The sequence below is a fragment of the Falco biarmicus genome, chromosome 12 (assembly GCF_023638135.1).
Source record: "Falco biarmicus isolate bFalBia1 chromosome 12, bFalBia1.pri, whole genome shotgun sequence".
Lineage (NCBI taxonomy): Eukaryota > Metazoa > Chordata > Aves > Falconiformes > Falconidae > Falco > Falco biarmicus.
The window spans coordinates 11,435,110-11,458,312 of record NC_079299.1 but is presented as its reverse complement, the minus strand read 5'-3'; the positions used below and the strand labels follow the sequence as shown (position 1 = coordinate 11,458,312).

Below are 23,203 nucleotides of genomic sequence, written 5' to 3'. Positions count from 1 at the left end.
TGCTTTTATCCACTTAGGCTGTTGTTCCAAAGTTGCTGCTAGCTTCAGGACCTCTGCTAATTTCTGCCCTGCCTCTCCAGCCCACAGCTGGCCTTGGACATACTGGCTGGCCTCTGGGAGTTCAACTTGCCCTGAGCATCAAGGAGGAGCTGGTAAGATATTTTTTCTTTCAGTTCTGATCAGAAGGGGTCTGGGTGCTGCAAAGGGCTGCTATGAACAAGGCTGTGATGTTCCAACTTTGCCGTGATCCTTATCTGTCTGGCCAGGGAGAGTCCCTCCCTCTGGCATGGAGCACACCCTGGCATGGTGGGTGCAGAAGGCTTTGAATTGCAAAGCATGTAGCATCACTCTGGTCTTCACCCTTTCGGGGTGGCTAGGAAGTGGGTGGGTGTAGGAAAGCATGATCTGAGGGTTTCTGGCTGCTCTGGGCGGTGGAGCAGCACTAAGAGAGGCTGAGGCAGCCTCGCCATAGTTACCTGTTCCACCAGCAAACAAGGCTCTGGGATAATAGGTGACTCCCAGCTTGTGTAACAGCATCCTTGATGATGACTTTCTGCTATGCAATCCCAGCACTCCAGGCTCTATCACACACAGCGTGCCCCTGGGCTGCTCACACATGGCTGCCACCACCTGCACAGTCCCATTAGTCCTAAGATCCAGGTCTGAAAGATTTTCAAGCTTTCCCCTGGCTCTGCTCCAGTGAACCTGCACACGTTCTCAGCCTCCCTTTCCTTGCACTGCCTTGCCTGAGCCTCCCTGTGCTCCTTGAGAGCCCTCTCCTCTGTGGCTGCAGCCTCTCAGGGTCTCTGTGCTTCATCAGCTCCCATCTGGAGCTTATCTCAGTGCTCCCACATGTTGCCAGTGTGCAGCCTCCTCTGTATTCCTGAAGGAGAGAGGGACTGTACTTCCCCTGGGATCCTGCTCCAAAACCCAGTGGGGGGCGTGGATCGCCTCTGCCCAGCATGGGAGCACATTTGCCCTCCAGTTGCAGTGTTTGCCTGATCATTAGGGAAATGCAGGACATAACGGAGAGGGTGAAGATTTCACAGCAGCTCTAAATCTGCTCTGACCTTTCCTCCTCTCCCCTACATTGCATTGCCATTTACACACTGAGCCTCTCCATTCAGCTTGGGGGGCTCCTTAGACCAAAATCTCTTGGGCTGAAAGCTGACACTGGGCGAGCTGTGTAAGCTGAAGCCCTTGGTTTGCTTTAGCTGATGGAGCAGCCTTTCTCCAGCCTCCCTTACGTTAAACCTCCTGATGAGATTCAGGTATACCATGTGGCCAGGTTGTGGCAGGGAGATTACTGGTAGGACTCACAGAGATGTCAACTCCGGCAGAGTGTGATTAGTGACTCAACATACACCCGTGGCTCCCGAGAGCCTTCAGAAAGCTGATCAGGGCACTGGATGGATATATTTATGGCAAGAGATGAAAGTCAGTACTTGCAGGTGCTGAGAAGATGCTCAAGTACATGTGCAGCCTGGCTGGGATCAGGAGGGATCTGAGTGAGTGCATGGGCAGGGGATGGCAACATTTTTCAGGCTATTACTTATTTCTGATGGGGATTCACCTCTGGCTCTAGGAGTTGTATTAGGCTGACACAGTTGTGCTTGATACAAAGAGCTAAAAACATCCCTCCGAGCATGCAAATAAGCATCTGGGAACTGAGCTGAGCGGTGAGGATAGCAGCAGCAGCCAGGGAGTCGTCTGCCCGGGAGGTGCTGCAAGGCCGCCCTGGGGGAGAGACAGTTCCCTGCTGTTCCCATGCACAGTTCATCACACCGGGCACCGGCAAGGCGGGGTCAGACGCTGTTTCGCTGGCGTTAGCAGGGCATGCAGAGCCCTGGCTGTTGGGGGGGGTTCCCCCGGGGCTGGGGCGCTTGTTTGCCCACCGGGCAGAAGAGCCCCGGGGAGCCTTTCTCAGCAGCCCGCGCCTTCAGGCTGGGGTCTCGCTGCCATCGCTGTTAGCACTCCACGGTTAACAAAGAATTTTCCAGCTCCGTTAGGAAGAACGGAAGAGACCAGCTCTCTTCGATGAAGAGTTTGATCTTCAGGCGCCCCTCAGGCAGCGGGGCCCGGGAGGTGAGGCACGGCACGGCACGGCACGGCACGCCGGCAGCCGTGCACGCCGGAGCGGCTGCGGGCGAAGGGGCTCAGTCTGAGCCGCCCGGTTCCGGTGATCTGGGCCGCCCGGCAGGGGGCGCCGCCCGGCAGCGGCTCCGCCAGTCACGGCTCGTCCCGCCCCTCGAGCTCCGCCCCTCTTTGTTGCGACCGCCAATAGGAGCGCGCCGAGGGCGGGCGGGCGGCCGGTAGCGTGGTAACGCGGCGGCATGGAGCGCGGCGCGGGGCGCGCCCCCAGCGCGGCTGAGGCCGGGCCGGGGCCAGCGAGCTACCGTGCCGCGGGGCGGGCGGGCGGCCGCCGCTAGCCAGGGGCCGTCCCCGCGCCCAGCTTCTGCCGCACGCACGTAACACACACACACACACATATATATATTAAATATATATAGGGGGCGCGGGCGGCGGCGAGGCCGCGGGGCGCCTCTCGACAGCGGTCCCCGCGGCGCGCCGGGGCTCGGGCATGGCCGCGGGGCCATGACGGGCGCGGCGGCGGGCGGCGGCGGCCGCGGGAGCACCCGCCGTGCGGCGGCCGGCAAGGAGGGGGGCCGTTCGCGGAGCGCCCAGCCGCGGGCGGCGGGCGGCGGCGGGAGCGGCGGCGGCTCGGAGGAGGAGGAGCAGCAGCGGGACGGCGGGTCGCTCTTCCTGGTGAACAAGAGCGGCTTCCCCATGGACGGGCAGACCTGGGAGCGGATGTGGGGGCACGTGGAGCGGGTGCACCCCGACGGCGGCGCCGTGGCGGCGGCCATCCGGAGCGCCGCCCGCCTGGCCCGGGTAAGGCGAAGCCCCCCCCCCCCCCCCCCCCTTAAAAAAAAAGAGGGGGTGCCGCAAAGCCCAGAGCCGGGCATCCCGCGGGCGCCGAGGGGACGGGAGAGGCGAGGGTTGGCCCCTGTCCACTGCGGGGGGCGCCGGGGCAGAGCTGGAGCGGCTGGCGGGGGCGGGGGTTGTGCTGCGGGACACTCGGCTGCTGGAGTTGGCGTCTTGGGAGACAAGCGGGAAGAAAATTATTTTTTCGCCTTGGGGAGGAAAAAGCTGAAAACAAGAATGAAAAGAAATCCTGAGGGACTGAGTGAAGTGCTTTGTGCGATTTGAAGCACATTTTGCTCAGCTGTCTGGAACACAGGCGTTTCCTTGCTCCTGAAATGTAGTAAGGGATTTAAAACTCAGACGTTCGATTTCCAGTATATGGAAAGACTCCAAATGCTTTTGTCTTGTACGTTCCTCAGTACAAGCTCCAAACGGCTCTGCCTGACCCAAGTCTTTTTCCTCTAGCCAGCAAATAAAATGTTGTCTGCTGATGTTCCAAGGCTTCTCACCACTGCGCTGCATTACTGGCCACAATGTCTTTAACACAGCTGGCTTTGGTGGACTTGGAGCTTGATTCACTCGTCCCATCAGGCAGCATTCATCTGAGCTGGCCGCTGAAGTCCATGTTGATTCATACCCCTGTGCATGCTGGGGTGAGATGGCTGGGCCGGTATTGTCATGGGCCAAGTTGTCAGTGATAAGTATGAAACAAGTTCTTTATGTAGGGTAGAAAGGGAAAATTCTGCGCGTGGAGAAGCTGGAAGTACCTTGAGTAGGGCCGTCTTGCGAAGGCGCTTGTCAAATTAGATGCAGGCTGAAAAGGCCTTTCATCTCTCTTCTGCAATGTTTCCTTCAGCATAAGTGCAAAAGGGGCAATCTCTTTCTCTCTGTTCCCCTGCTTCCCTCATGCTGGCACCAGCCTTTGTTTGGACGGGGAAGCAGATCCAGCTAAAGAATAATCTGGTTATGCTGGGTTTTTTTGTAGTTCCTTGGTGTGGTTCATCTCATACTTGCACAGGCACCTGAGGTAGAAATGAAGGGGCAGGGAGAGGGCAGAACTTCTCGTTTCAGCAGCATGACCGGCTTACACACTAGTCTAAATGGCCTGCAGATCTGTTTGGTGTTAAGAGACAGCAAAGCACACGCTGGACTTGATTTTCTTTCCTTACCTCCAAGCTCCAAAGCATGTAACTTTTACTGGTGATAACCGTACTGGCTGACAAAGTATTTGGTGAAAGACATGCTCCACATGCTGTCTGCTGCAGTGTCCCAGAGAGCATCGCCCATGGCTTCTTCCTCAGGCTGACTCAGTGTGGCATGTGCTGCAGCTGGGTAGGAGGAAAAATGTTTGAAATCTGCTCGGATAAATCATTTGATGTTAGTTACTAGTTGCTAATCCATGGAGGGCGCTGTAAAAGTTGCACTGTGTTTCTCCAGTGCTGTCCGGCAGCAAGCTCCCTGTCTCAGTGATTAACTTCTTCAAGGGCAGAAGGGCCTGGTGTCCCCTGTGACTAACTAGCTCTTGATGGCTAAGCCTGGGACCTCTGGGGTCAGAGGGTAGTTTTGAGCATCACCTAGTTCTCGTTAAGATCAGTACAGCTCAGGTGAGCAAATGAAGGTTAGGAGCAGGTTTGTTTGCTACAAGGTAGGTAGTAGGTTGCTAAAGTCGTGATGGTAATTTCTGGGTCAGAGTAGGAGTGTGAGGGGACAGTTGTTGCTTAAATGATGGTACAGCTCTTTTAATTGGTGGGTGCTGCTGGGTACATGGCACCGGGCGAAAGACTAGGTAGTGCTAATTGGGAGTGACAAGAGAAACTTATGCGTGTGAGAAAATGGTTTGTAATCTGCTTGCATTGGTAGGTGCTGGAGGCTGAGCGAGTAGTGTGTGCGACTGCTCCATTTTTGCATCTGATCTGTTCTTAATCCCTAGTGATGGGAGAGAGTTTTCATCCTCTCCCCAAGAAGCTCCACTTGATTGCTCTAATCATCTTGGTATTAGTCTCGGTGATCATGCACGCAGGGTGCTAAGTAGTTTCTTACTGTATATTGGCGAGGTTGTCTTTAAGTGGAACAAATACAAACTGCAGGGGTGCAGGGCTGCATCTCTCATAGGAGGAAGAATCCTCATAAAAAGCTGGTTTGTCTGCAAGAGGGGCAATTTTGGAACCCAAGGAGTCCCTTGATTGCACCCCCCACCTCTGACTTTTGGCTTGAGCTCTGGGAAAGGTGTGGGCTCCTTGTTTGGAAGGGCTGTGCAATGCTTTATGTGGCCTGTGTTCTTGGAAGTCTTAATGAATTAAACATCTCATCAGCATTTAGGGCTCTAGCCTGCCACCTTCATCCATGCTAGCTAACTGTACTTGCAAGGGTGAGCTAGCAGAAAGTGACTTTCTGATCATTGAATGAGACACAGTAGAACCAGGCAAGACAACTTTTAACGCAGGATGTCTGTGGTGATCTGAGACTACAGCATTTCTAGCCACAGGATAACAATTTCCAGATCTGCCACAAGGTCTTGCACTGGAGCAGCTCTGCTGTCTCTGGAGCTGCTACTGCTTGGAAGTACTGATACAGGGTCAAGGCCTTTCATCTGCCTGGCTTTCACTTGCTTTATAAATTCACAGTCTGTAGTGCTGTGTCTGCATTTCCTCTTGGCGGCTATGGCCGCCTGCTACAAACCCTCGGCAGCTCCTGGCTGCTGCGCTGGGATGTGCACTGGTGGCTGGAGGGCTGCAGCCTCAACCGTAGCAGCGTTGTGCATTCCTTTGCTGCTGGTATCGTGCAGCCCTGGCTTCTGCTCTGTGCTGGCTGGGCACCCAGGTCGGTGCTCCTGCAGCTAGGGCAGGAATTTAGAGGGGAAAAATGGGGTTTCTTTGGAGGGAGTGGGAGTAGTGGGTGGCTGTCCACCTCCTGGCCTGGCTGGCAGCACGATGCCGTGTACTGCTTGCCCAGCATGGCAGAGAGGACAGTGCTGCCATCCTGCGCGGGGGAGACTGGTGGCTGCTTCTCCCTCATGTCCCAAGGTCTGGAGGGGCTTGGGCATCCCAGCTCAGCAAGGCCTGCCTGGGTAGCTTTAACAGACAGGTGATGGGATACGTGTCAGCTGCTGGGAAAACCCTGGTTCTCTTTACCTGAGCGTGCCTGGTGGCTGTCGTGATCATCTGCCTCGGAGACAGGGGAGCACCTCGCATGGAGTTCCAAAAAACCTCACCCCCATGATGAGGGTGGCCACTGTGGGTTACAGCAAGGGCTGCGTCCCTCCGCACTGGTGCAGTCCCTATGGGATGCTGTGTGGCCCCACAGCTGGGCAAGTGCAGGGACCTCCATTTTATGGAGCGCTGAGAAAGGGCTGTGCTGTCCCCCAGCCGTTCTGCAGCGGGTGGGGCTCCTGGCACCTTGGCCTGTTGTGTAGTGCGTGCACCTAGAGTGTCTTTATCCTGGAAGAAAAGGAGTATTTATATCTGAGCAGAAGTGACTACCCCTGGAAGGATTTGCCAGGCCGGCCTTAATTCCCTCTTGCACCCACTTGCTGCTCCTGAAATGGGAGCCCCGTCTGGCATGCCGAGTCCAGGCCTGCCGCAGTGCTGGCGGGGACAGGCGGGCAATTTGTCCAGACCAAAGGGTATTGGGGGGCAGAAGGAACTCGTGAAACCAAAAAATTGCCTCTAATGAAGAGCTTAGGTGTGGAATCGATGATTAAGAAGTGCTAATGAGCCTTGCTGGTAACTCCCACTTGTGAGGAGAGAGCCTGTGTGGGCGCCCATGCGTGCCAGCGAGCCGGGGGCCGGCCCATCTGCCTGCTTGCCACTTCAAATGTGTTACATGTAGGAGTCTCTATTTGGGTTTTTCCCCCTTCTCTGAAGTATGTTTACTATTTGAGTGTAGTCAGTGTAGTAAATGCTGGGGTTTGGTCGTGTTGGGTTATCGGTGCTCCTGCCCTGAAAGCAAAACACCTATCCCTCCCTCACAGGGGAGGTGGGGGCCGGAGGGGAAGGTCTGTGTGGTGGAGATGGCCCCATACTGCCTGAGCTTGCTTTTCTTACCTGTAATCATAGACGTGAAGTGTATTTAGAGCAGTGATAGCGCATTTCATTGTCTTCAAACTATTGTAACTTCGATGTGGGCCCGCGGATGCTGCACGTTTTCCTTTGTGCCTTGTGCCACGACTGCTCAAGCTGCTGGTTCCTGGATTTGGGTCTGCATTAATATTTAAATCCACTGCATTTGTGAGAATTGAACTGACTTCTTTTTAGCCACACTGCCTGCTTTAGCATGTTGACCCCATATTTTACAGTCTTGCCCTAATTAAGGGGACCTGGGAGCAGGCCATGCCCCTTTCCTGCATGTTTACAGGAGCCACAAAGCTTTGGGGTTAAATATGGATTGAGGTCCCGGCTTCTAAAGTGCTTAGGCACAAGCAGATGTCTTACGGGATTTTGGAAAAATCCCATTACGTTGCCAGCCTATATCTTTAAGTGTCTTAATATCATTAAAGATCTGGGTCCCAGGTGGTCTTCTAGGTACCATGCGCTTCCTGCCCAGCAAGTGTGCCACTGACATGCGGCAGATGGGAAATTATGCAGCCTGGGATCCTTGTCTTTTTTTTCTTTTTCTATATATCTTTCTCTTATGACAGAGGAAACAAAAAATTAGACTTGAAATGGTTTCTCAGGGGAGGGAGGACAGCAGAGCCAGTGCTGGAATGGTACTCATCCAAACCGCTCTGTGCTAGAGGGGAAAAATGGGAAGCATTGGCCTACTGTGCTGGACTGCCTGCCCGCGCAGGGTGGTGTTTAAGGGATGGTGGTGGTCATGATGAGCAGCCCGCTGAGGCGGGGGCCTACCCTGTCCCCCTCCACATGGTCAGGGATGGGGCTGGCTCTGGTGTATGGGCAGCCCCTGTTGTCAGCGGGATGACTTTGCCTGATGCTTGAGTTCACGTGGGGTCTGAGCCATCTGTGCTGCCACGTTGCATTGCACTAAGCATGTGCCGCTGCCCAAGTAAATCACTTATCCGCTCTGCAGGGAGCAGTAACTGTCTAACCTCTTTATCTCTTTTGTGTGTCCAGCCCTCAGTGCCACCAGTGCCAAACTACAAGCTCTCCATGTCGATCCCAGAATGGCTCCAGGCAATACAGACCTACATGAAGATGCTGCAGTATCCTTCTCCAGCATGCAGTCTCCAGAGAGAAGGCTGGCTTATACCTGGCATGAATTAACAGGGACTTTACCAAGCACTAGTTGGTTGCAAGGGCTTGGGATCATTCAAGGGTGAAAAGGATATCTCTGAGGATTTGAGATGGCACCTGCAGTACTGAGCTAATCACAGAAATCCTCTGGGAATGTAATTAAATGATACTGAAGAATTTACCTGAAGTGACGTTGATGAGAATAAAATGCTTATTTTTCAGTTGGCTTATGAGGATATTATAATCAGATTGTGATGCCTGGAGAAATAATACAGCATTTTGTCATAAAGTGACTAAGGGAGAGCCAGCGTTGTGGCAAACCTTTTCTCTTTCTGCCCTGGCAGCCCCTGTGGGGGCTCCCTGAGGACTACCTTCATGCTCAGCTTGCAGGGAGGGCTTTGTCATTGGGGTGGGGAGCATGAGCAGCTGTCCTGGCCCCGAGGTGGGCAGACTTGCCGCGTGACACAGGAACTGACCAAAGAAATCCCTGCTTCCAGATGTCCCACTTGGGGGTTCATCAGAGATGTATACATCTGTCTACCCCCATGCCTGATACCTGTCTGTTTCCATAGCTGCCTGGCTGGGATGGGAGAGTTGCTGGCCCAGATGCTGCTCTTCTGTTTTCCTGTTTTCTAAACTCTTCCTTTTTGTGTGTGTACATGTGCGTGTGTGGGGAAGCAGCGAGGGTGAGGAATGTATGTAAAGTCCTGGTAAGAGTTAGGAAAGGATATGGGCGGCAGCTGGAAGAGCATCCAAAAATAGCAGGCATGGGTAGCCTGCTGGGGAGTAGTGGTTGGGATCAAGGCAGCAGCAGGGGTTGGAGCCACTGCAGCTGCCATGGGGAGAGGGAGGCTGGGGCTAGCCTGCTCTGCAGGGGAATGGTGCATTTCTCTTCTGCATGTCAGATGCTTGGGCAGGACAAGAGGCTTGCTGCTCAGTGGGGTTGTGCCAGAGAGGAGACCATGTCACACACAACTCCAAAAATTATTTATATACATATAGTCCCCACCCCCCCCACCCCCAGTGGTTTTGAAATCCTGCACTCTGCTATGTAGCAGGAGCAGGTCTTAGGTACGGGGTTTGGATCTATGCTCAGAAAAGCTTCAAAGTGGGGTGAGGAACAGGGTCTGGGCTTCCTTTGAGGGCTACAAGAGGCTCTGTGCTTTGTTCAGAGCACTCTGAAAGGGCCTCGTGAATGAGGTTTTGAAGGTGGGAGGGAAGCAAAGCCTCATTTCTGGAGAACTCTGAACTCTAATTGATGTCAGTTCAGAGCATCCTGGTGCAAGCTAGAGTCTTTATTTAGACCACGGTTACAAAGCCAGCAGCAGTGCTATTTATGCCTTGCAAGGTACCCTTTGCCTCCGTAGGGTCACCTATTTCTACCCTGGTATCACCACCACAATTTTACTGGCGTGAATATTCCCATGGTTGTGTTGGGAACTAGGTTGGGGAACAACTGGAAAAATAACCTAGCAAAAGTAAGTGGATGGTGTGATTTATTTTTTGTTATTGCTGCTGTTGGGGGTTTTGTTCGGTTGTTTCTTTGGCTTTTTTTTTTTTTTTTGTTGATTTGTTTTTACTGGACAGATAGGTTTACTAACCTGATTTACTGAATTACTGCTTGGACAGCTGTGCTAAAGGAGCAGGATGAGGCTGCTTGTGGTGGTGGTGGTACTACTGCATGGTAGCTTGCACTGCTGGGTGAGTGGTGCTGAGGTTTCTTTGATGGGTGATTCTGCTGGCATCCTTTTGTGATGAACTTTTCTCCTGTGCTCACAGTGTTAACTCATGTTCTTCAGTTGCACTTAGCTGGTTATTTTGATTTCATGTGCACTGTATTTTTTAGAGAATGGTTTATATTTACTAGGTGTAAATGGATGCACCTGCCATGCTTTTGGTTTACAGGTCATATATGAGCTACGTGGCTGACTTGAGTTAGAAACTTAAAAAGGAAATAAATTCTTTCAAACCATGAATGATGTTGATTGGTTTGAGAAGTCTCTAAAAGCTTTCTCTTGCCCAAATAGAAGCCTTTTTTTTTTTTTTTTTTCAAACTTTAACCTAATAGTGAGTGGGACCTAGAGGAAAGGAGTATTCATAACCCTCAAGTACCAAATTTAAGTGTCATTTTAGACAACACTTTTGCTTGACTCTGTATCTAGTGCCGGTTAATATGTCATAAAAAAGTGAAGTAATTGCTTTATTTCACATGCCAGGGTTTCACCTCTGTTGAGAGTCAATGGCTTTCTGCTTGTTTCAACAGGAAATCAGAACTGAAATCCACCTTTTGAGCGTTGTTATTTTATTGTTTAACTGTTCAAGCAACTTTCCTTTAACAGACAAAATTCAGATACAATCACACAGGAACACAGTTCTTCGAGATTAGAAAAACCAGACCTTTAAGTGGGTAAGTGTCTCTGGAAGTGGTCTAGTGCCCTTATCTCACATCATACCAGCTGATCACCTTGGGTGTTTGAGCACTGTAGCACCATGGCATGGGAGGGCTGCTTCCTCTATGCCATGGCTCCTCTGGCAGGGCCAAAACTGGGTATGTTGCTGCCTTTGCAAGGAGCATCCCAGCTTGCTGCCAGGTGACAAATGGACCCATTTAGAGCCAAGGAGTGGAAGGGCTGGTCTTGCTCAACAGCCACGTGGGAGCTGCATAGCTACAGGCCGAAACTAAATACACAGGACTGGGAAAACTCTCAGTTGTTGCTTGTTGGTGTTGAGTTGGGAGGGCTGGGCTGTTTTTATGGAAACTGTGTAAGTCCTGAGATTCTGCTTGTGCTGTAATGGCCTTTGCTGATGGTAGGAAGAGATCAGCCGTTCAAAACGCTGCATGAATTTTGACATCTTGGGCACAGTCCTTTCCCCTGGATGATCGCAATAGACTGTTTAAGTCCTGGCTGTGCTTCTCCTGTTGCTGCTCATCTTGCTGTTCCTTCCACATGATGGATTTACGTGCTGGTTGGTGATGCATTCTGCAAGTACAAAGATATACACAGGGAGCCTGGCAAGAGAGGGCTGGGATCCCTTGCATGTAAGAACTGCATCATACTTAGGGCAGTGCTTCAGTAGGACCCAGTAAGTCAGCAGGTTAGAGCGGGAAGTGGTGTGGAAGAAGTTACGCTTTTATTTTAGGGTGAAATTTAGGTAAGCGCAATATAATTACTCCTGTAGACTGGCCTGTCTCTAGCTCTCCCCAGCTGTCTGTCGTTAATCTAATGGTTTGTCACTGTAAATTCCAGTTTCCATCCCAGCTCTGCGCTTCAGGTTTTCGTCTTGCTGACGGCAATCTTTCACACTTCCTTTCTCTATGTAATATTCACTGCACTGGTGGAACTAGTTTAGAAAAAACTCTGCCTTGAGTGGTAGGTGGGTATACAGAAGCTTAAACTAATTTTCAGGCTAGTCACTTGTTTTTAAATTTGCCCCATTACTTTTTCCAAGGAAGTGGAGGATGAAAATGAATTGTGCTCAGCACTCACCACTTGAAAAGTCAGTGTCGTCCTGGGCTGGATGAAAGCCTGACTTACGAGGCCGGTACTCTTCCCTGGAAGGGAACCAATATAGAGCTCACAGATGGAGATGTACCTGTGGCTTTGGATTCTCTCCTTAGTGGTACCATTTTCACTATTTACTTGCTGTAGTGTTTGCTTGGGGACTTGTCTGACTTCTCTTCTTGTTCTGTCGCTGTTAGTACTTCTGGGAGTGACTTGGTATGTGGTGGCAGGACTTCTGCAGAATTTAGGAGAGTGCCCCTGGGAAGAATCCAACCCCTTGGGGCAGCTGCTGCCAGCTTGCCAGGCACAGTTGCCTGCACCTGGTGTATGCTGGACTTGCAGAGTGTTAAGTCTTAACGCCTGTGCTGCTTTGCTCCTTGACCTGATGGACAGGGGTGCTAGGAGTAGCGAAACTCTTAGGAGCACGCTTAGCTGCCCAGATCCTGTCATAGTGCAGTGGGGCTTGAGTGCTTGCCATGTCTTGGTTTCTTCAGCTTTGAGAAGAGGAATAATGCATTGATCGCTCTGTAATGTTGAGGTTTCCCTGAAGGCATTCCTTTCCTTCACGTGGGGTGTGTGTCTGTTTGTACCAGCTGAGGTTATCTACTTTTTTGCATTTGTCCTTGGTGATTTGTTCTCCTGCTGCCAGGCCAGTTTTCACCAGAACTGAAAAACTCCCCACACCTGCAAGTTTTGTTTTTTTCCTGGGAGGTGTGTTCCACTTTGCAAGAAAACTGCTTCCAGTGTGGTGACAACAGGTTTCTTGTGCTGAGGTAACAAATGCTGTGCTGAGCAAGTTTCTTGGTGTAAAAGGCCTCGCTTGCTGCAAGATGAAGTTTGTATTTGCAAGTTACTCAGCGAGATGCTGAGTGTCTCCAATTGCCACCATCTCTTGAAAGCTGGGGCTGTTCCCAGAGCTGTGACTTATTGATATTAAACATATTGCTTATTTCATAATATGAGGGCTCAAAGCTAATGCAAGTATTACAAGATCTTTGGCAGCCTCTCTTCAAGAGAGCAGTGGCTGGACACAAAGAAGCTGAGCACTAGATGGAAATTGAATATTCATAAATTCATGTGAAAGTGTCCTAAAGCAGCTGGGGCATATTAATGAGTTTTTCTATTATGGGGGAAGGACTAGATATTATAGAGATTTACTGTCAGCATCAGTGAGATGCATGAGAGAATAAAAATGCATGGCTGTGCTTAGGAAGAAGAGCATAAATTATCTATAGGGACTCATAACATTAAGGGACACAGGCTTGCTATAATTTAGTATTTACAATCTCTCTTAAGAAGTCGTCATTGGTAGCTATCAACTTGCTTCTAGACTGCCAGACACCCTGTGGATTTGTCTAGACTACAGATAACACTTTTGAAAATACTAGATTTCTGTTGGCATTGCTGTGTGAGTTGGGGTGGTAGAAATGTGATCCTGCAAACTGTGTGGTATTCCTGTTGCACTGGCAAACCATGTCTGAAAATGTGTTAGTGTCTAACCTTGCCTGAGTTTGTTGTATTTGTACAAAATCCAGATGTAGCTACATCCACCGTAGGAGTGCTTTGCTCATAGAGTGTACAGGCATCCTGACCCAGGATGGTGTCCTGCACACGGGCTTCGTGATGTACCCTTTTGTACTGGGTAGGTAAAGGGCACCCTGTGGAGTTCAGTTCTACTGATCCATGATAAGTGTGTATGTGTGCAATACAAGTGTTTTAGACACCAGTAAGGCTGGTTTTCCTTTTCCCATATGGGATTATATTACAGCTTTTGTTGGTACAACTGGTCTGATAAAAAATGGTACCTTTAACTGAAATAGCTGTTCTTTAAAACTGCCAACCTTAGATAACTTAAGAGCTTTAGAAAAAGAAGTATTTCTGGATATCTAGTAATACCTGTAACTGTGAATTCAGTGGCAACAAGATTTTTTTTTACTGGCTTTACAAGGAGCAGTAAACCCTCTGCAAGCTTCTGTTCTAGGATGCAGGCGTGAGCCGCAAGGGAGAACAAGTATTTTTGCCTTCCACAGAGTATCTGGGGGGGGTGTAGGTAGGTGTGGTATTGTGCTGTTTCCTCCAGTTCAGCGCCAGCTGATCAGCAGGACCTATGACTGAAGGAAAAACTGATGTTTTGGTAGGTTCTGGGGTCTTTGAGAAATTACAGCTCAGAAATGCTCTGTGAAGATGGCGAGACACTCAGTGACTGCAGTTATAATGGGTGATCAATTGCAATAAAAGAGTGTGATAGAAGCAGTCACATGGGAACGATGCAACCAAGTAACAGCAAAGGGGGGAATGGAAAATAATACTGTTTCAACACACCATGTTATTAAAGAACCCTGATGGGGCTGTAAAGAAAAATGGGCTCATACCATTTCCAGACAATAGGCTGCAGAAGGCATTTGAACATCTGCTTCTGTCTTGCACAAAGGGAGAATGTTACAGATATGGTGCTATGTTCAGCATGTGGTAGAAGTGTTTTTGCCATTGAAACAAACTGGTTTTGAGAAGATTCATGAGAGCAGTAGCTGCTCTGCTGTTTTACTCCTGTTGGTGCCTTTCACTTCCTTCTTGGCTTCATTGGGAAGCATAAAACTGCCAGGAGCTTTAGAAAAATGTGGGAGAGGGAGATTTAGTGGACCTCATGCAAATACAAGGGCCTAGGGAAGGAGAAGTAAGTTTGTGAAAAATGTGCTGGAGGATCTCACTAATACAAATTTCATTAAAGTCTGTAGGACTCTCTGTTGAAGGTAACGGGCAGCCTCTCCTCCTAAGCACAGTTATCTCTGAAGTGACTCCAGTGTGATGGGTGCCAGCTGGTGAGATCCAGTTTTGGACATGCTTTTTCTGACATATATATGAAATTGGGTGCCCTAGTGAAAAATCTGGGAGTGAAAGGAATTCATGGTTCCCATGAGATGTCTGCAGATGCTGCCATTTTAAACAGAAGACATCCTAAAGTGGCAAAACCAGCTCCTCCATGGGCCCTCTCTCACTGCAGAAAGCAAGGGAGACAATCCAGGTGGGCTCTTGAAAACACTGAAAGACATTTTAGTCGATTAACAAGGAAATACCACCATCTGCCAAGGACTAGATCTCGAGGGAGGAGCATGCAGTCTGTTCCTGTTGGCTACGTTTGTTAAAAGGCAGAATTGCTCACTGTGGTCTGGCATAGAGATCTGCCTGGCAGACTGTAGATAGTGGCGTAAATGCTGCAAAGAGGGAAGCTGCATGATGCTTTTTTTTGACTGTAGCAGTCTGCCTTGAGTAACTGGAAGAGATGGGCTGCCCCCATGCTCACTGGGGTCTGTGAAGAAGGTGGCTTTGAGCTAATTCCCAGCTATCTGTGGTATGAGATTGTAGAGTACTGCATTAGCCATATATGTGGAGTGGAGTCTTTTCAGATAACTGGAAAGATTTAAAGACAATCCCAGAAACAAACCCTGCTCAGGCAGGGAATTGAAACGCGTAATGCTGGTTTTAATTCTTTTCCGCCTTCCTTAAATCTTCAATCACAAGTTTAACTTTCTGGAAAGTGCAGACTTTCTGGTTGCGATTAACATCTGCGACTGTGGTAAGAATTTAGGAGTCTAAGAAAATAGGGGAAATACAAGTCAAAGAGTGCTTGTAATGAGTTATTTTCAAATGAGCTGGATGCTCCATTGTTTCTCCTAGATCACTTGGAGAAGCGACAAGCAGCTTCCAAACCATTAATACTGTTAGAAAGCGTGGGGAGGATGGCTGCTTTTGTTGGAAACTGGGAAAGGCAAAGATATGAACCTTAAAAAAAAAAAAAAAAAAAAGAGAGAGAGAGAAAAAATAAAATTAAGAACTTTGTGAGTTTATCTGCAGTTTCGGGGTAGGTGAAAGGCAGTGTGAATTTAGTTTGGCACAGTTTGTTTCTGCTAAGTTTGTTCAATGAGGGTGTAAGAGCTTTTGTCAATGAGGGAGAAGGTGTGGATGTGATAGCTCTCTGCTTTAGTATGGCTTTTGGCAGCCTCCAGATAAGGTGGGGGCCTTGAGTCTAAAACTAACACAAGGACCCAACCTTGTGAAAAGCAGCGCTTAAGCAAGTGGTGCTTAATAGCTTGCTCTTGTGCTCTTGCCTAGCAGAGTTTGTCAGGCCAGGGGTGCAATCTCTGTCCCAGGTCAGTGTTTTTTCCTTAATGGTATGGGTAAGACTAATTGTTTGCTAATACATGCACTTAGCAGTCCAGGCTGGACAAGTTGACAAGGCTTTGCAAGGTGGAATTGGGATTCAAAGTGATCTTGAAGAGAGCTGCTCTGGAACAAACAGGTAATTTAGTAAGGGCAGATGCAGAAGGAGGGTTTTGGGAAGAGCCAGCTGTGGGAATACACCGTGGAGAACCAAAGGCTAGTTTTGCAAAGAAGGGCTGAGCCTAAGAAAAAACAAACAAACAAAAAAAAAACCCCAAACCCAACCAAAACCAAACATACACCCCACCAAAAACTCCCCAATAAACAAACCAACCAACCTCCCTCAAAAAACAACTAAAGAACAATAAAAAAACCCCAACAACAAAAAAACCCCAATAAACTGAAGTGTGGGTCAACAGGGAAAAAGCCAACAGCACACTGGGTTGGTTGCAAAAAATATACTGAAAATTGGATTCAGAAGGAAATGTTCGTAATATGGTGTGGTGGGCTTAGCTGAAGGACTGAGAGATGTGAGTCAGTTGAAGATACTCCAAAAGGAAAGCAACAAATCTTACAGAAGGTCTAGAAAACATGACCTAAGGGGGAAGCTTTGAGGGGGAGGGGGGGGGGGGGGGAAGGGATTTTGAAGGGGGGGAATATCTGTCTGCCTTCTCATGTTTACAAAGAGGGTAGATTACAGCCTGTTGCATACATAAATGTCTGTTGCAAGAGGAGTGATAATAAATGCTCTCCATGCCCACTGTGGATAGCAGAAATAGCTTCTGATTTAAATTGCAAGAAGTGAAAGATTTAGTTTAAACATTAGGGGACCTTCTTAGATGCAAGGTTAAGTATAGGGTAGATTAACTGGTGGGTTCCCAAGCCTTTGAGAAACCAGTTAAAAGTAGGTTGGAAAATTATCTGTGAGGAGTGATTTAGATTTGGCTTATGCTGCCTTGGGCAGAGCGGTGGCTCGGGGATTCTCCAAAGGCTTTGCTTCCAATGCAAACACAAGGTTTAAGCCCATGCTTTGTCTCAAGCTGGTTAAAAGCAGAAGAAAAACTCTCAGTGGCTATTGAACTGGGTCATCTGTGTAAACCCAGTGGTCTGTGCTGTAAACACAGAGGAAAAAGCAAACTGCTTGCAGAGTCTTCCCCAGGAGTCTAGGGATGGATGTGTGCAAGGGCATGACCTGCTCGCTGGGTGCAGATGGATGCTCATTTGCTGATTATTGGTGATGCCTCCTGACCAATGCTCCCCTTGCACAGACCCTCATCACTGTCATGGTCCAGAGGCCATGGCTGTCTCTGAGCTGCAAGGTCCTGGGTGGGCTCTGAGCACCTGCTACAGCTCCTAGACCTGGGTGCCTTGAGCAGGAGGTGGGACAGGAGGGCTTCCCGGGGTCCCTTCAGAGCCCAGCGATGCCATATAAAGGGAAGGGAGGGCTGCCACTAGCCTCAGCAGGGACAGCTGTGCTACCTGTGCACTAGTGGGTCACACATTTTTAAGCAAGTGAAATGCCTTTCCCATTTGATTTAAATCTGTCTTAATAACCATATAGTGTGCTGGAGAGCTGTGTTTCAGAACCAGCGTGTATGTGGCTTGCAAACAGAGTGCATGTTAAATACAACTTAGTATTAAATAGAATGAGTGTTGCTGTGACAGATAAGTCGGTAGTAATATGAGTGCTCATTTAGGCCAATTACCCTCCTGGCCGTGGAGCCATTAATGCTATCTCCATGCTGACAACACCTTGAAATCATGACAGCAGTGAGCCTATAAAAGCAGATGTTAGGACAACTGATGCTGCATGGGGTGATGAAGCACTGAGTTTGCCTGCTGGCAGCAGGGTCAGCATAGGTGTAGACCTGAGCAGGAGATGCTGTCTCTGTCCCTCAGACCATGTTAACCAGGCATGTAACCATGGCTTCAAGCTAAATAGCTTTACAACTTGAGCTTTTTCCCACTTCTGCTGCACATTCATAATCAGCTGTGACTTTTAACTCCCCTGGAGTTAGAAGATAGGCAATTCAGTGGATCGTTTTGTTCATGGATACCTCCTATGCATTGTCCACGTGTAATACTTCCCTGGACGGAGACGGGGCTTTGCAGCAGCTACTGCTGTGACCAGCACTGAGGAGCTACTGTGGGGGATGAAGGGGCCCCATTGTGTGCCCTCACCCTCGCTCTGTGCTTCCAGCAGTGGGGTTTCTGTGGCTGATTGTGAGCATGTAGGAGGCTGGCTAACTCTAATTTGTCTTCTGTATTGCAGGCAGAGTGTAAAGGGCGGTTGTTTACAAATGAAAAGATAATTTCTAACTTGGATAAATGGGACATGGAACGGCTGTGACAGGCTGTAATAGCGGTGGAAGCTGTATCGCCTCAATCGAGGTTTAAAATGTATGAGGTGGGTGAATTAGAAAGTGGGAAAAAGAGACTCGAATGGTTTCAGATGGATATTTTCATAATCTTCTCTAACACAAATACTTTTATTGTTTAATGTTGTATATGCTTAGTGCAGGGATCTGTTTACAAAGCACTTCTCAGGTAAAAGATACGGATAGAGAAGACTTCAAAATAGATGTCATCCTTTGGTTTGGTTTTTAGCTTTTTTTGTGTGTGTATGTGTCATTGGGTATGACTCTTCTGGCCTTTTTTTGGTCTCCTTTCAGCATTTTTTGTTTCTTTTTAACTCTCCAGGATTTTAGGATCTGCTTGGGGAAGGGGATAGGGTACCTAGTTGGTTGATGGTGTGGCGTCAGTCTGGCATCACAGCTTTCTCAGCTGAGCTGAGATCAGGTTGCTTGTTTCTTATCATGGTGTTGTCCCTGTCGCATAACTCCACTCCAAAGACAGAGTCCAAATTGTAACTAAACTCTGTGAATTTGCAAGATCCTGGGCATGCATAGTTTCCTGTACTCCCACAGAAGAATCCTATGTTTTTTACCACTTCTCCAGTGTGCACGAGGTGGGGAGCAGCAGCAAGATGATAGCTCAGCTTGCAGTGGTGTAGAGTGCCTGTGTTAGTAGAGCTTTCTGCAGAACACGCCTTGGTAAGAAGGCATTACATTCTAGTCTGCACCTATAGCTATAGGCTCACAGAGGCATTTGTAACTTCCAGGGGGCCATCATGTAACCATCGTCTCTTCACTGTTTTTTTCCACAGGAGAGCCAGGTTCTCTTGAAAATAAGCTAAACTAGGTCCTGCTGTAGGAGCTTGCATGATTGCCAGCTTTTGTAGCTCAGCAGGGCTTTGTGTTACAGTCTGAAGTGATTCTCATGGAGTTGCTGCAAGGACTGCATTCCTCCAACCCATTTTCAGAGGCTGGAAGGCACTGGGATGCCGGACACCTTTTTGTGTGGTTTTGTTTTGCTTTTTCTTCCAGTCATCCTCCAGAAGTCAACAGGGCTCTGGCAAGTTGCTGAAGAGGACAATCAAGTTCACAAGTGCTTGCTGAGTTAAGAACCAGACACACCTGGCTCTCCGTGTGGGAGAGGGCTCTGATTCCTGTCAGCTGCTCCAACTGAAAGGACTGAAAACTTTTTTATTTCTGTCCTAGGTTAATGGAGACAGCAAAAGAAATGACCAGGGAGTCTTTACCTATCAAATGCCTTGAAGCAGTTATCCTGGGGATGTATCCTTTCACATGCCTGCGACTTTTTCCACTGCAGCGCCATTTACTATATTGCCCTTCCCAGATGGTGTCTGAGATGGTCACAGCCAAAGGTGAGTGCCAGCAGCTCGGGGAACTGCCATGGTAGTGATGAACAAGTTGCTGAATCGCCTAGGGCCTGTCAGCAGGAGTTTGAATGCTGGGTGCCCAGTTCACGGGTGTCATGCTCTGGTCGTGCTGACTTTGCCTCCTGCCCTGGTAATCTGTGTAATGTCAGGATCTGACCCAACGTGTCCAGATGAGTAGCTGTCTACACAGTCCTTGTTGTCTTCTTTAGTATTTCTCTGCCAGTTATTGTCAGAGCTTGGTAGCACCTGAGGAACACTGCTCTGTCCTGTGTTTGTCTAATGTTTACATGGCAAAGTCATCTTAGTCTTGGTCTCTCGGCCCACAGCTGTGCTTTGTGCAGGAATGTGTATCGCAGTTGAGCACTTAAGCTTTACCTTAACATAGTGCTTGCTTCTTATTCAGTCTTAGAAAAAACACAAGAATATATTCATTCAGAGACAGACTTGCTTCTTGACCTTCTTGTGCTGTCACTGGTAAATCAACCTGCATCACCCTAAAACACCAGAGGAGAGCAAGGCAGGGTTACAGGAATAATTGTATGCTGGGTACGTTTTACCACAACTGAAAAAAATTGATTTAAAACAAAACAAAAAGCCAACCCAAAATAAACCCCGAAGCAGACCAGCTTCTGGCATGTCTCTGTGGCGTTTTGCTTGCTGCTGCTGCCCCCTCTCGCGGGAGAGGAGCTGGCAGAGCTGGGCAGGTAGTGCCCAGGGTTGGCTCACGAGAAGGGGTGGTTGCTGTAGGGGTGAGGAGGGGACGTGGGCTGAGCAAACATGTGGTGTGTGAGGCTTGTTGCTGGATGCAGTCCGTGCTGAGCTCAGAGGTCTGCGGAGTGTGCGCCAGGTGCTGTTGGTGGCTGTGCTTGGCTCCCAGTGCACCAGGGATGGGCTTCAGGTCTCAGTGTGGATGGTGGCTCTGGCTGACAATGCTGGCAGGGTCTGCATGCAGCTAGAGGGATGGGGGTCATGGGGGCTTGGTGCTGGCAAAAGACTCAAACTGATGCCCTCCCGGAAACAGAAATTATGTCAGTGGATCTGTTGTGCTTGCCCTTGTGTCAGGGTTGTGTCGAAACTATTTGGGGACAAAAGGGATGGGGGAAATAATCCCCAGATGGAATTGCTGCTGCTTTGCAGAGTCAGTGTGGCTTCTAGTGCTGCATTTCTAGCACTGAACTGATTATTCCACATACCACACAAGCAGAGGGTGATTGGTGGCGTACAGATGACCAGGATAACCTGAAAGTATTCTTGCTGATCTGAAAGATTTGACTTTTATTTTCATTTGGAAAGAGGGTTTTTTCTGCCTGGCTCAAACCTGACTTTTGCTCATTTTTATTTTTTTTTTAATTTAAGAAGTGCGAGAATCAAAATATTTGAAAACTATGGTTTATACTTTCCCTGAGTTTTTTGCTTGTGGGCACACAGGGTGTAGCAGTGCGGGGTGGATAGGCTGTCTGAATAAGTGTGCTTTGAAAGTGGCTGGTACAAACCTTGTGCCTGTGCAGAACCTCTTGGTGCTGTGCTGCATGTGCACCATGTGAGTTTCAGGAGGCATCTTTGTAAACCACGTGGGGAAGTTTGCTGATTTTTCTCAGCTGTGACATTTTGGTCTTCAGCATTGCCCTCTGGATGCATACGTGGTGAAGCCAGCAGCTGTGACTTGCTTTCCAAGGTCAGGTGGTTACTAGATGAGAGATGCGGTTTACCCTCTCCCAAGTGTCAAACCAACCTCTTCCCATACACCTGAGCTAAGCATCCCTCTGCGTGTCTGTGTTAGCCTCTCGTTTCCATCTCTGTCTCCGGAAATAAGGTACTGCTTGTAATTTGTGTGCTGGCAGGCTTTGCCACGTTGCTTGGATACCGAGAAGAGCGCAGCCCCTACAGCAGCCCCTTGTCATGAGCCTTCATTCAAAGGCCGGCTTGCACAGAGCAGCTTAGCAAGGTATCATTTTAATTGTACTGCTTGCTGGCTGATGCAATTGCCTCTTGCTATGTGACTTATTATAAAACACTTCTGTAATCCTTCTTGGTGCAGAATTAAGTTCTACATAATTGCCTTCGCAGTAGATCTTGAAGCATTTTTATAGGGCAATGAGTTAAAATACTGAACAGCCCTGTCTGCATGCACCAAGGGAGCAGCTGCAGTGAGATGACTGAAAGCTCGTATAGATCTTCCAGTATTATTTTGCAGCATTCTGCATGGCTCTTCTTCTCTGTGTAGCTGTCTGTACTGGCTGCGCATCTCAAGTCAGAGCCTAACTGGAGACATTCCTCCTGCCATCTTCCCCAGGGTATTTCTCAGTTCTCTTGCAAATCAGCTGAGTAATGGTGCATTTAACCCATTCTTTCTGAGCAAGAATCCAAATGACTTGTGCTCAAGAAAGAATAGCAAACCAAAAAGTGCCAAGGGATTTTCATCCGTACTGTATTCACAATGGGAAGAGCAAAATATCAGACAGGAGAGAGGGGAGTGGCATGGTGCATCCATCCTCAGGGAGTCTCGCAGAGTGTGTCTGTTGGGTGAACATAACTCGCTCCTGTTGCCTTCAGTGTGCCTCTCCTGGCTCACGTGAGGTAACTGTCAGGCCCATGCAGTGTATTAGACCTTCCCCTGTCCAATATATTATTACATGAGGAAGAGGAGAGCAGAAGTGCCTCAGGAGGGAGAAATTATTGAATGGCTTCTGCACTATACCTTCTGCACATTTTAATCAGTGGATGTTTATCTCTGCTGGAGGCCTGGGCCCATTCTTCTCCTCCTGCCTAGCAGGTACATCCATGGGCTGGAAGTGAGTGTTTTCAGTAAGGGGAAGATTTTCTTGCAGTCGTTGCAGGCTATTGATGTCCCCACAGTGCCCCTTTTTGCCTCCTGCATGCTTGTCCAGAGCTCGACCCACTCACTAACTGAAATATGGCCAAGTAGGGTCCTGCTGAATACCTGCAGCCCCTCTATACCTGGGAAGAGCCAGGAGAGAGCTTTTAATTGCTTCCTCTGTCACAATCTGATCTTAAGCTAGTTGGCTTGGACTGCAGCTGGGCACTGGAGGACAGGCACCTCAAAATGAAGGATGCTGGCTGGGCAGTCCTGCTTTGAGAGGCAGAGCCGGCTGCTCGAGCTGTTCCTTTGTGGACACTGGAGCTGCCGGGGCGAACTGAGGCTCTCCTGGCAGAAGACAGCCTGATGTGAGCTTGGTAGCATTCTACCTCGCAGTTCCAAGCCTGGGATCTTGGCACTCCTGGAGCCTGTGGGAAATGCCATCTGACTCCAGGCTGTGGTTGGAAATTTCTCTGTGTGTTTGCTGCTGGTGGTTGGAGGCCCTCTGACATTATGAGCAGTTGCTTGGTTGCTCAGAAAAATAGCTCTTCTGTTTTTCCTGAAGCCTTATCTGACACTTTTGAAGTGTGAGGTTTATTTTCCTCCAGCTCCACCTCCTCACTCTGAGCTATTGTAAATAAAACTGCCTCCTTGCTCCTTGCAGACTGATCTTGTCCCCTCCAGCTTGCTTGTGCTATGTGGCACAGCCTGCTGTGATGGCTCGGGGTGCCTGCTCACACTCCCCTAGCCTTTGCAAGTGGCAAGAGAGGAGAGGATGAGACACCCTGTGATTTTGGTCAAGATGAGTACAGAGACTTCAGCAAAAAAACACCCTTGCTGGGCTCTAAGACATGAAGCACTGCAGTGT

The 23,203-nt window shown here is 49.1% G+C and overlaps 1 protein-coding gene across 1 annotated transcript in view; it reads left to right on the top strand.

The window, feature by feature from the left end:
- The first annotated feature begins 2,303 nt into the window (after positions 1–2,303).
- The window catches only part of VASH2 (vasohibin 2), a 36,686-nt gene continuing 15,786 nt past the window's right edge, over positions 2,304–23,203 (top strand). Inside the window, exons 1-4 of the mRNA XM_056356972.1 lie at positions 2,304–2,892; positions 7,995–8,083; positions 10,465–10,521; positions 19,336–19,410. Of these exons, the coding sequence (XP_056212947.1) occupies positions 2,596–2,892; positions 7,995–8,083; positions 10,465–10,521; positions 19,336–19,410 (518 nt within the window). The 5' untranslated portion in view covers positions 2,304–2,595. The remainder of the gene's footprint in view (positions 2,893–7,994; positions 8,084–10,464; positions 10,522–19,335; positions 19,411–23,203) is intronic.